This window comes from Lissotriton helveticus, chromosome 11 (assembly GCF_964261635.1).
Source record: "Lissotriton helveticus chromosome 11, aLisHel1.1, whole genome shotgun sequence".
NCBI classification, from domain to species: Eukaryota; Metazoa; Chordata; class Amphibia; order Caudata; family Salamandridae; genus Lissotriton; species Lissotriton helveticus.
In genome coordinates this window covers 600,020,082-600,034,071 of record NC_136072.1, presented here as the reverse complement: position 1 = coordinate 600,034,071, position 13,990 = coordinate 600,020,082, and the positions used below count along the sequence as shown (strand labels likewise).

Here is a 13,990-nt window from a genome sequence, read left to right as displayed (position 1 = left end):
TGAAGAGCAGTGATGCTAGGAGGTGTACAGAGGGCGGAGTGTGAAGAAGGAATTAATTAAAGGATAAGGGTGATAAGATCTAGAGGGCGCCCACACACCATTTCACACTTATGTACAGTGCTGCTTCTTATTATTTTTTCTCTAACTACACAAAGCCATGAGCACGTTCCAAAACATATCGAGTCTCCTTGTTTCTGTTCACGTAATGCTTTTCGCATACATGTCTAATTGTCTCTACAGTAATACCAGTTGGGATATTGTCTGTTTATTCCGATTACCTAACCTGATCCCAACGTGGTTTATGGGTCATACTCCTGTAGTAATTTACAATAACACTGCAACATAGCATGCATAATTAACTTCTTTTTTTATATTTTCACTAGTAAAAGAAGCAAGAAAGGAGACAAAAATGGAAAGGGACTAAGGCATTTCTCTATGAAAGTGTGTGAAAAGGTTCAGCGAAAAGGAACAACCTCCTATAATGAAGTAGCCGATGAACTGGTGAACGAATTCACAAGCGGCGAGAGCCACATAGCTGCGGATTCTGTAAGTATAAACGTTACTGGCGTTCGTTATTAACGCAGTGTTTGTAGTAGGTTGTTTGTTAAATAGGCCTTGTTGATTATGTTGATTGGTGGTCATTGTTAAATTAAATGTTAATTATCTGGAGGTTTTATGTAATTTTAATTTTGTACACATTTTGTTAGGAGTGCGAGAGCACTTAATATTAGTTTGCTAGATGTAGAAAGAAAATGGTGCACATTATTGAGACATCCAAATAAGTGTAATTCAGACCCATGGTGTGATGGAAATGCCCGTCAACCACGAAGGTGGTGCAGCTTCCTTCACTTCTGACTGAACAGCAGCTAGCTCGCTCCAAGCGGATGAAGGGAAACCCTAAGGAACAGTATATGAAAGAGGTGCTTGCTGTCTCTGCAAATATGTCCATTTGATATTGGTGCATCCCTCTCCATCTACCAGAATGTGAACATCCTGCCATGCCATTGCATATCAACAAGCGACTTACTCTGTCACTGGCAATTAGAGCATGCCTTACTTGGTCGCGATAAGTAAATATCAACTTTGCCGCTAGTGTCAGTCGTGGGATCAGCTCTGCTGCTAGTGGCATATGTGCAGATTGCTCTGCGGCGAGTAGCAGATGTTCTTCGTGCTGTTCTCTCTGGGCAGATGGGAAGCTTGCTTTGACTCGACTGGAAAATGTGCAGCTTGCCCTGACCTTGGCAGAAGCCATACAACAAGTTTTGCATCTAGTGCCGCATTCTGAGCTTGCTTTGCCTCGTGTTGCAGGTGTGTTGCTTTCTCCGCCTCTGCTACACTTGGTATCGTTTGTTCGACCTATGGTGGTCAGCGCGCTTCTTGCTCCTATGCTGGCAGATGTTCAACATTTTTTACCTCTGGTTGATGAGGTGTTGCATACCTCACCTTCGGTGACAGCTGCGCCACTTGCTGTGCCTGAAGTGGCAGATATGATCTGCAACCTGTGAGAGAGAGCAGTTCTGATCATCCCGTGGGGACCTGATGCAGGGGAAGGTCCACGCCCATGGGTCATGCTCTTTCCTGGCACTTTCTGTCCCTGTTGCAGCTCTGAATGGCGCCAGGCCTGGTTGTCTGTATGGCTCGTGCAGGCCCTTCCAATGGCCGGAAGCCAGAAGCCACCTGGCTGTCACTTAGGACTGCTATTGCCATTCTGGGCGATGAGATGAGTTCACACTGGCTTCTGAAGCTCCCCCTTGCACGGGGGAGGGGAGGGCTGTGTGAGACCGAGGCCGGGGTCTCCCGTTTCCATTTCTGGTTCGTGCACCGGCCAGGGTGAAGGTAGGCAAGAGCACGGGAAAGATGCTCAGAGCTCCACGCGTCTTTCTTGCGCTTGCTACTGACGTAAGCCTGAAATCAGAAGATAGTTATTTCCGGGTAGTTTGTGGATTAGAGGATCACGGCCCACACGTGCCGAGGCTCTAATCATCCGCCAGCTATGGCCATAAATCACCACATTCAGCACCGCCCCAACTAAACGGGGCCTGGAGGTCGACCCAGAAACTTCCTAGAGGAGGATCCCTATTCATTCTGGCGGTGCTCCGATCTCCTTTGAGGCCTGCTTGCTGGGACTTTTGGGGCCCTGGGTGAAAGGGAAGATGAGGCCCCTCTAAGTTTGATGCAAGGCGACATCCAGGTCCGGCTTTAACGCTGGTGGCGCCCGGTGGACAATGTTTGTTGGCGCCCCCCCCCCCCCCCCCCCCCCAGTGACCTCCTCCACTACGGATACCCTCCCTCACTACCACCCTTTAACAGTGCTCCACAAGTCTCTATAACCACTCTCTCTCACATGCATTTGTTTTGTTTTATAGCGCTACTCATGCTAGTGTAAGGCGTCAGAGCACTTAACACCACACACTTGTTACCAGTGACAATGAATCTTACGTGTGTGAATCAGTGTATAGGAAGTGTTACATAAGACAAAGGACTAAGGTGTAGGAGTGACATATCATCAATACTGCTAGGCAGTAAAGTTTCATAGTTCTTTGTCTGGCGAATCACAAACTCAGAATTTAAAACATAACACCATGGTTGGGGGTTGTCATTACTATTAGCTATTTATTTTAACCCAAATGAACATTTTTTGCGACATTAGGATAGTAAAAGACTGGGTAAGAAAATATAATGTTCCAACCTATACCTTGCATGCATGCATCTTTTTGATGACAGTTGGGTCACTATTCTATATGAGGACTAATTTATACGCTGAAAGTTACAAAAGGAGAGCAGTGACAAAAGCAGTAACCCACTTAACTATTTACATTATATGCATAAGTGATCTGTATGATGCACGTTCTTTGCAGCAGGCATATTAACCCCTGCACTACCTTATGATGAGTCAAAACTTCAACTAGACAAAACTCTGATCTCTCACCAGCAGACCCATTAATCACCAGAGTAATTTTTATTGCTGCCTGGAAATGGCTGAAGGCAAAGTGGCTCCAACTTCTTTGCACCCCCCACCCATCTCTGAAGTCAGCACCCCGTGCCGTGGCACCGGTCGCAACACCTTAGAGTCTGCCCTGGTGTTAATCTTCATTGTCATTGCTGAAGTGATCTAGCTTTAATATCAGTAACATCATTAAAAAGATAAATACTCAAATGAAATGAGTCCATCTAGTGCATGTTAACAGTATGATAAATGGGTTACAAGATTGACATTGTTGGGAATAGTTAGAAATGAAATCGTTTGAATTCTTAAACTATGAAACTGAGTTAAACATTACTGAAGCCTGTGGGAGGAGTTTACGGCCTTTACAGTGCCGTAATCATTCCTATTGTCCTCTTCACACCACTTTCCTCTGCTGCCTCTATATGAGAATTACACTTTTTCCCACCCACATCTTTCTGAAATCTTCCATCAACATATATCAGACCTCCTCTCTTTCCTTTCCTAACCCTCTTTTTCACTTTCTCCTTCTGCACATATTCGCTGGGATCTGCTTCACTTTACCATTCACCACGCACACACAACACAGCCATTCACCTGTGAACACTGAATTTCCATTTGACCAGTCAATATTTCAACAGGAGCTTTGTACCTCCTTCACAGGCTTTTACACATAATTACAAGTTTAATTAGTACAGGCCACCATCGCTCTCTGCACTCCACAGAGGAGCCGAACTAGATTGGTTGAGCAGGTATTCTAAACACGTTTGCGACCCACTGGCCGCCACTGTGAAAACCTCGCACTACCTTTAGACTCGACTCCAGTACTCTCAATCCTGGCCCATTTTACTCACTTGAACTAGCACAAACACCTAAAAGTGAATCGATACTCGGTATGCTGAATAATAGGTTGATATGTTGCATGGCAAAAATGCTTAAAAGAACCCTCACTGGTATGACTGGCATATATAACTGTAACGTTTTTTACAGTCATTGTTGAGATATTTATAAGTGTTTTGCATTGTTAAGGATATCAGAATAGAGCACAATATAGACTCAGTTCAAAGACCTACTGTTTAAGTTATATTTTACCTGCCCTAGACCTCGCTGCATAATGTAGTGCTATGAGGCCCAGGAGCGGTGCTCCCTCCCTTGACCCTTATAGAGCTGGATAATGGCTGCTAACTACCAGAAGAGCCCCCACATCCCCCACACTAGGACTCATCACAATTATCTAGTGCTACGTTGCCTAGGGCCAAGTGGCCCCTCTCTTGGGCCTTGTAAAGCTATGACGTGGACTCGAAGCGCAGGGTAGAGCAAAGCATTCAATAAAAGGCAGGGCCCAGGCAAGGTCGCCCAACCCCTGGATCTCGCAGCCATGATCCAGTGCTGAGGGTCCCAGGAGAGTGAGGCTCCATTCCCTGGGCTTTGAAGCTGCAGAGAAGAGCTTTGATGATAGAGAATGGAGAGAGCCCTGCCACGCTGGCTGCTCCCCCCTCCACTGACCCACCTCTCCTCACCCTATTCACACGCATTTGCATATGTTTACTATTGCCATATTACTACTGCTTTGTGTCTCTGCAAAAGAACCAAGCATGATTGGATGAGCGGGTATTCTAAACATCTTTGTGACCCACTGACAGCTCTTGTGAGAACTTCCCACAGCCTTTATACTCCACTGCAGTGCTCTCGTGCATAGTCCACCACAAATACCCACCCACAACCTGAGCTCACACAGACACCTATTTGCAAGTCAGTTCATAGTGTGCACAATACAAGATTGATATGCTGGGTTAATAAACACATTAAGACAAATTCCAAAATGTATTACTCTTAGAGAAGCAAATTAAGCATGTGTGAAATATGAATAGGAGCAACCTCACTGGCATGAATGACATGGATTAATGTCATGTTTTTTTACACTTTTTGGTGGGATATCTACCAGTGTTTTGCCCTGTAAGGATATCAGTGTAAAGCACAATATAGATGTCTTTAAAAGTCAGAGTTTAATTACTGCATGGTCTGATACCCAGAGGGGCCTGCCTCGCTGAAAGCCCTAACCGTGCGTTTATGCTGCGCTACTGTGCTTTGGTACAGTGCTGCCTTTTATTGAATGTTTTTACCTGCCCTCGACCTTGCATTTACAATGCAGCGCTCCCCAGCCCCCAAGGTCTCCCAGTGATGAATCATGTCGGCAATTAGGCATAATGTAGGGGGGGCCCTCTCTCCTGGGCTTGGCGCCCATCATTCAGGACTGCCAGCCCCAGTGGAAGTGCCCTTTGCCTGGGCTTTGTAGGGATACATTATGACAGAGTGGGCCAAGAAAAAAACATTCAGTAAAAGGCAGGACTGTACAAAAGCAAATTAAACAGCATAAAGGCAAGGCAGGGCTTTCAGTTCGGCAGATCCCACTGAATTTGAGGCCCTGTATTAATTAAAATTCGGACATTGAAAGAATGCCCTTTCGCTCTGTATTGATGTCCTTTATACAGGTCAAAACACTGATGCAAATATGGAAGAATTAAAAGAACTTCTGCAGTGAAGCAGTCCTAGACCAAAGGGAGACCTGCCCCAAATCATATAGTGAAGCTCACCAGCATTTCCCAGACCGAGTTAATGGTTAAAATGCATGTGGCTATGGCCCAGAGGACTCCCTGGTAGTTTACCGTCAGCTAACACCCATTAACCTTTTCTAGGTCCTCATAGCTGCCATGTTTCCCAGGTCCATGCATGATGTGCTATACGATCCGGGTTTTGTCTTTGATTTCTGGGGTTTGTAGTCTTGTTTTATAATGAAATAAACAAAATTACAAGTACCGAATTCAAAATAAAACCTAGCCTGAAACGGCACACCTTGCATGGACCTGGGAAATTTGGCGAGCTAGCCCCTAGCTAGCAACCTCCAAGCCAACCTGTTCTTGACTGACACCATTTTTATTTATTTAAATGTCATTGTGTGTTGGGAAAAAATTACATCCTTAGCCTTTTTTCACATCAGCAACATTGTCACATAGATCCATTTGCAAAGTCCTCTCACTTTACACTTCGAGAAAAGCAAACAATCTCCATGTTAAAAGAATACGCAGCAATTTGCCATAATATATCGCCTGACATTTGATGTCTGTCTTTGAGCGAAATTTCAGACTTCTTAATTGCTCAATCAGCTTCTGAACTCCAGCATTGTAATTTTGGAGGTACTGCAGCTCCCCGCCCCCTTCCAGCGCCTATATCCTTCTTTGTCTCCTATATGCTCCTCTCTTATGCATGTACCTTATGTTCCTTCCTTTCTTTTGCCTCTTCCACATACTCTGTTCCCCTTCCAGCGGACTACTTTACCCTTTCCTCTCCTCCTCCATCCCTCCTCATTCCTTCCCTCATTACTATTTCCACATATTCGCTTCCTCATGTGTTGCTGTTATTCACGTCTCCATTATCTCCTTTGCTCTCCTCTCTGAGCCTCCTTCTAACATCTTGTCTCTTGATCATCTTTCTCCTCTGAACCCATACTGTCTCACGTTTGAAGGCTTCCCATTTCCACTCCATTGCTATATTTTAGCTTCACACTTTTACTCCACACTCTCCTATCCACTTACCTCCTTAAAGTTCTCGTTTCTTTCAAGCCTCTCTCCCATACTTCCTCATTTAAGGGCTGAACATATTGTAATAGGGTAACAGGACAGGGTAAAGTGCACCGCAGACTTAGATGTCAAGACACAACAAATGTGACAAGATAAAAACATCTTTATTGCTCCTTCACCTTTGGAACAACAGCAGGGTTATTTTGGAGGTGTAGTAGCACCCCACTCACCCCTACTTCCAGTGCATATGGAACACCTCTGGACTGCCTACACAGCAAATGCATCCACAAATTTAAAACTCTGCTGCGTTTCATGTTCGGGGTAAACAAGTGGACTATAATGAAGACTTCCAAATGGGTTTGAGCAGAGCTTGGGGCCCTGGGCTGCTGCCCACACTGCCCATGCCTAGCGCTGGTCCTGCTAGATTGAGTCCCTCTGCACAAACAAGAACCAAGGTCCAAGTCTGGACACTCCGACCCCACTAGTGTTACATTTCAAGCATAGACGTTGTGATGGCAATGCTTGCTACTTTCCGTTGTAACCTACTGGAGATGTATCTGCATTCGGCCCGATCAAAGCCGCTGCAGCAAGAGACTGCAAGACTGGTTCTTTGTCCTCGCTTCTGTGCAGTATAAATCCAAGAGCGGAACTGCGTTTCTCCAGTATTAGGGGTGTCTTTCATAGATTCACATGCCTGAATCATTCCCCGTCGTCGGAGTGGGAGTCCCACGGTATATATAAAAGCAATAAATGCCATAAAACTTATAGCAAATATCAGAGATACTAAACCAGGAAGTAAAGTAGCACCAGCTACAGTAGAAAAAACTTCCACATTAGTGACTATCCTAGTCGTTATGTATTAGTCCAAACTGCGGCCAATCAGGCGACAGCACCCACCAGAATGTCCTCCCCAGAGGCTCAGGCTCTCAGATTTTCTACCGCACGTCGTGTGAAGGGAGTCTCCCTGAGCTCTGCTCAGTTTTTTCTTCTACATTATTAGTTTCTTCAAGTTCCACAGATGTCTTCTTCAAAATCCCTGTTCAGGGCCTGTGATTCTTGTGGGAAGCCAAGACTTTTCAAGGAAGATCCCCACAAGAAATGTTTATATTGCCTTTATCCAGACTATAAGGCAAAAGAGTGCAAGATCTGCCGGACCTTCCCCCCTAAGACCATCAGGGATAGAGAAGGACGACTGCTATTGTGGCTCAACAGACTCAAGGACAAGGATGACCCTTTGTCTGAGGTAGGAAGCTTTGCCTCTGGTTCTTCATTTCTTTCTACTAAGAGGAAGGCTGAAACAGAAGTTTCATCTCTAAGGGCGAAGGTGGCTAAGAAGGCTAAATCCTCTCAGGATGCTCCTGGGCCTAGTACTTCGAGTAAATCTCTCCCACCTACTAAAGGAGATAGTACGCCCTCTAAGAAGTCTGGGAAAAATACAGTTCCCAAGAAAACTTCAAAATCTGCGCCTCCTCAGTTGCCACCATTGACAATTTCAACGTCAAAAAAGGACTGTGTTTCCTCTCATGTGACCACGTCTACCACCTGCACTATGACTTTCTCCTCACCAAAGCCTACTCTTGTCATGTCTTCAGCTTCATCGCCTACACTGGTTCATGTCCAAATCAGGCCTATCTCGTCATCGACAATTGTCCCGTCGACGACGGCCAAGGTACCGTCGACGAGTCTCTCGTCTAAGTCTATGATGTCGACGGTTGGATCCCCGTCGACGATGAAGTTGGTGCCGTCGACGAAGCCTTCGACGTCGACGAAGCCTTCGACGTCGACGGCCTTTCCGTCGACGATAAAATCCTCGTCGACGGCGAAGTCCACGTCGACGAAGCCACCGTCGACGACCTGGACGGCGTCCCCGTCGACGATGCTACAGTCGACGACCTCGTCGACGAAGAGATCCTCGTCGACGACGAAAACCACGTCGACGAAGCTACCGTCGTCGACCCCTTTGACGACGATACCGTCGACGAGACAACAGTTTCAACAGCAAACGGATGTACCATCGACGCCGCCTCTATCAAGCTGCACTACTTTGCAAGTTTGGTCAGCGCACACAGCAGGGATTCCATTGCCATCTCCTGCAACTACGGCTACGCTGCTAAAGAAGAGAGCTACTACGGAGACGATTTCTTCAACGCTTGTAGTGCCAGACAAACTCTTGGATTCCGATGAGGAAGGATCCTATGAGGATGAAAATATTGGGGCAGCTAGAAGTCCATCTGACCTCCGGATTAAGGTTCAAGAGGATGTAGAGGAAGAGATGGAGGACACTGAGCCTACTTCACATGCTGATAGGCCTGCTCCTGATATGCAGTTGCCTGACGATTTGTTTCGCAATCTGCAGTACATGCTCAGTGACTATTACAGACGTTTCCCACCTTCAGAGTCTGGTGAATCTATAGTATCTACACCAAGACCTAAGACAGCGACTCCGCTTTCTAAACGGACGCAACCAGTGACTAATGGGACGTTGGAGGAAGGACGTCCAACGTTAGCTGCATCGGAAGTTTCAGCTCCTCAACCAAGGGAGGAAGAGTTCTCAGAACATGAAGAACAAGAGGAAGGAGAACTGGATAATGTGTCAGAATCGTCGGAGTATGAGGATTATAATGCAAATACGCCCTCTTCGGCAGAACATACTACATCTGAGTCACCACCTGTGGACATTGCCTCATTCCACAAGATCATGGATAGAGCAACGAGGAGGTTTATGATAACCATGGAGTCAAAGCAAGAAGATTGCTTCTTGTATGATTTCAAAACTACACCACAGAAACAGAGTTGGACCATTCCGATTATAGATTTCATCTGGAAGGACGGACTAAAGATCATGTCCAAGCCAAATTCTTTACCAGCAGTGCTCCCAAGAGTAGATAAGAAGTATAGGGCGCCAAATTCTTCTCCAGCATGCCTCATCGGACAAGCTAAAGCAGACTCTGTGGTAGCGCAGGCAGCGCAGAAGAGATCTTCTAATCCAACGTCTCAAGACTCTGTTCCACCAGACAAGGATGGGAGGCGCCTAGACTCTATCGGGAAGAAGGTTTCTACTATTGCAGCTACGACCATCAGAGCCGCAAACTCCCTAGCCATTTTAGGAAGATATGATAGGCAGATGTGGTCGGACATCTCGCCGTACATGGACAAGCTGCCCGAGCCAGATCGAACTGAAGCGAAGAAAATCCTTCAAGAAGGAGAGTGTGTCTCCTCGGAAATGATTGACGCTGCAGTGGACGTTGCTGCTACTGGATTTCGGCAGCTAGCGGGTGCAGCTGTTCTCAGGAGGCAAGGATGGTTGAAGGCAACATCCTTCCGGCAGGAGGTCCAAACCAGAATTATAGACATGGCATTTGATGGAGAATTCTTATTTGGAAAAGATGTTGATGAGTCTCTGGAGGCCATCAAAAAAGATACGGAAACAGCACGTTCGCTGGGTACTCTGCAATACCGGAAGTCTTCCTTTCGTGGAGCAAAAGGAAGAGGGAATTTCTCTAATAGAGGAGGTTACAACCAACAGTGCCCCTATTCTTCCGCCCAGGGAAACCAAAGATTCCAGCCATATCGGCAGCAAACATATGGGCAGAGGAGAGGACATTTCTCTCAACCTCGAGGAAAATCTAATTATCGAGGGAGAGACAATAAGAAATGAGGTACGCATCCTGCCACCACTTTTTGCCAACCCGAACCAAATTGGAGGACAAATATCCCAAAATTACTTAAATTGGCCCAAGATTACCACAGACAAATGGGTCCTGGATGTGGTAGCCAGAGGTCACATTTTGGAATTCGTTAAAACTCCCCCAAATTGCCCCCCAAAAGGACCCCCTCCAGCGCACCTCAAGGAGCTGTTCATCCAGATCAACACCATGATCCGGAAGGGTGCAATCGAAAGAGTACCTCATCATCAGAAAGGAAAAGGCTTCTACTCAAGGTTTTTCCTTATTCGCAAGAAGTCGGGAGAATGGCGTCCCATCCTCGACCTGCGTGCCCTAAACAAGTTCCTGAAGAAACTAACATTCAGGATGCTAACACTTCAAGAAATCCTCCAATTTCTTTCGGCGGGAGAGTTTATGGCAACACTCAACCTTCAGGATGCATACTTCCACGTACCGATTTTTCCACGGCATCGGAAGTTTCTGAGGTTCAGAGTGGCTGGCAGGGACTTCCAGTTCAAAGTTCTTCCATTTGGACTGCGTTCAGCTCCCAGAGTGTTTACGAAGATACTGGCCCCATTGGCTGCCCATCTTCGGTTGCAATCGATACAAATATATCCATATCTGGACGATTGCCTTATCAAGGCCAGTTCTTTCGCCATGGCACAAGATCACGTTCAAAAAACTCTGTCACTGATGCAAAACCTGGGTTTCTCAGTAAACTTCGAAAAGTCACGCCTCACGCCAGCAACAAGAAAGACTTTCTTGGGAGCGACACTGGACACCAAGCTCGCCCAAGTATTCATCTCAAAGGAAAGACAGGACAAGATTGAACGATTCGCTGCGGCACTGTTATTAAAAAAGTGCGTTTCAGTGCGCATGTTCAAGTCCTTCATCGGGATGCTTTCTTCCTGCATTCTTCTCACCCCCAACTGTCATCTTCGGATGAGGCCCTTGCAAGAAGAGCTCAGTCGCCAGTGGATCCAGGTATCAGGATCCTTCGAGGATATCATCCGAATTACACCGCGAATGCGACAAGCGATAAAATGGTGGACCCACCGATCCAACATACAAGTGGGATGCTCCTTCCTCACGTAAGTGCCCAGGTTCATAGTAACGACAGACGCATCAATGACAGGCTGGGGTGCACACCTCCAAGGCATGGCGGTCAGCGGGAAATGGAACCAGATCCAAATGAGATGGCACATAAACAGGCTTACATATTTTTAGCCCTGAAGTCCTTTCAAGCGACTCTACAAGGTGCCACAGTTTTAATACGGACAGACAACACCACCTGCATGCATTATCTGAACAAGCAGGGCGGCACAAAATCAGCCCGGTTGTCGCAACAAGCACAAGAGATCTGGAGTTGGGCCCTGAATCACAATATCCATCTGTCAGCGGTCCATGTTCTGGGAATCGCAAATGTGTTGGCGGACTCTCTCAGCAGGTCCGGGGGCTGCACTCACGAGTGGGAACTACATCTACCATCTCTACGTCGCATCTTTCAGATATGGGGGCATCCGGATTTGGACTTGTTTGCGACATACCAGAACCGGAAATGCCCGTACTTTGCAAGCTGGGTTCCCCACAAGGACTCGTGCGGGGATGCCCTTTCGCTGAATTGGAATCAAATATTCGCATACGCTTTTCCACCGATACCTCTGATCCCGAAAGTCATCAGGAAGATGAAGAAGCAGCCATGCCGATTGATACTGATCGCTCCACGATGGCCCAGGCAATACTGGTTCACCGAGCTACTCCTTCTCTCGGAATGCAACCCTATCCAACTACCATGCATTCCGAATCTTCTCTCCACCCAGCAGGGCAGGGTATACCATCCGGACCCGAACTCGCTGAAATTGTCAGCTTGGCTCCTCAGCACATGGAATTTGCACACCTGAACATTCCACAAGATTGCCAGGAGGTGCTGGCGAAAGCCAGAGCTCCATCCACGATCAAAACCTACAAACTTAAGTGGAAACGTTTCTGTGCATGGTGCCAATCTAATGATCTACATCCCATTCATGCGAAACCGGAGCAAATCCTTCCTTTCTTTTTGCATTTGGCCAGATTGGGTTTGGCGCATTCTACCCTTAAAGTCTTCCTAGCTGCCATTTCTAGATTTCGTCAAGATGGATCAAACTCTTTGTTCTCCGTAAGGATTATACAACAATTTTTCAAGGGATTATTTCGTATGTTTCCGCCTGTCCGGAAACCTCCTCCGGCATGGCATCTGAACGTAGTACTAACTCAGCTCATGCGTCACCCTTTTGAGCCGATCCATAAGGTGGACCTGAAATTTCTGACATGGAAAGTGTCGTTGTTACTAGCCTTAACATCTGCTAGAAGGGTAAGCGATATTCAAGCATTTACATCTAAAGCACCTTTCATCCAATTCACCTCGGACTCAGTGGTACTGCGTACTAATCCAACGTACATGCCTAAAGTGCCTCTGGATTTCCATTTGAATGAGCCGGTTGTCCTCAAGACATTCTTTCCAGCCCCACAGTCTACGGCTGAAAGAGCACTACATTCATTAGACATTAGAAGATGTCTTAAATTTTATCTCTCCAGAACTTCTGCCATCCGCAAGACAGACCAACTGTTCGTGGCTTATGGGCGGCAACGCAGGGGCTGTGCAGTTTCAAAACAGACCATTGCTAGATGGGTCTCCTCTACGATTGGACTTTGTCATCAGCAGGCCGGTAGACCCTTACAGGCCTTACCAAGAGCACATTCTACAAGGGCGGTTAGCTCTTCCACTGCCCTTTTTGCTAATGTGCCTCTTCGACAGATCTGCAGAGCTGCTACATGGTCTAGCAGACACACCTTTACTAGACACTACTGTCTAGATTCAGCAGACGACGCAGATGCTTCGGTTGGTAGAGCAGTCCTGCGTAATCTTTTCAAATAAGGTGAGCCTCTGTTTCCTCCTCCTTCTATATGCTCTTTAGACGTTCTTTCAGATTCAATGCTTCTTGTATAACTGGTATTCTGTTATATATATATGTATATATATATGCATTTGATACTCTGACGTCTACGAGCCTTATGTTAGGAGTACTGCTTACTATTCTGATTCAGGCATGTGAATCTATGAAAGACACCCCTAATACTGGAGAAGAACAATAGTTACTTACCTGTATACAGGTGGTTCTCCAGTATTGGTGTCTTTCATGGATTCACATGCAACCCGCCCGCCTCCCCCCAGAGACTCACTCAGGCATTTTTGGGGTTTCACTCCCGTGCGAGAAAATCTGAGAGCCTGAGCCTCTGGGGAGGACATTCTGGTGGGTGCTGTCGCGTGATTGGCCGCAGTTTGGACTAATACATAACGACTAGGATAGTCACTAATGTGGAAGTTTTTTCTACTGTAGCTGGTGCTACTTTACTTCCTGGTTTAGTATCTCTGATATTTGCTATAAGTTTTATGGCATTTATTGCTTTTATATATACCGTGGGACTCCCACTCCGACGACGGGGAATGATTCAGGCATGTGAATCTATGAAAGACACCAATACTGGAGAACCACCTGTTTACAGGTAAGTAACTATTGTTCTTTTTTACCCATGGGTTATGGTTGTAGGTTATTCATTTGTTAAGCATGGCAGGCCATGGTGCTGTACAACATGTCTAAAAAAAACATTGACCAAGCCAATAGATCTTGCATAGGTGGAACTTATTGACTTTGTCAATGCTTGTTCACATTTGGGTCATGAAGTAGAGGCCATGTTATATATGGCTCCCCCATTAGTTCTCTTCCCCTGCATAGCAGTTTTTGAAATCAGGGCTTCACTCTTGT

General features: G+C 46.3%; 1 protein-coding gene across 11 annotated transcripts in view; it reads left to right on the top strand.

The window, feature by feature from the left end:
- Window positions 1-13,990, top strand: part of TFDP2 (transcription factor Dp-2) — a 626,881-nt gene that overhangs the window by 399,150 nt on the left and 213,741 nt on the right. For all 11 annotated transcript variants that reach the window (XM_078666407.1, XM_078666406.1, XM_078666405.1 and 8 more), the window contains one exon: window positions 384-546. In XM_078666407.1, the coding sequence (XP_078522533.1) occupies window positions 384-546 (163 nt within the window). The remainder of the gene's footprint in view (window positions 1-383; window positions 547-13,990) is intronic.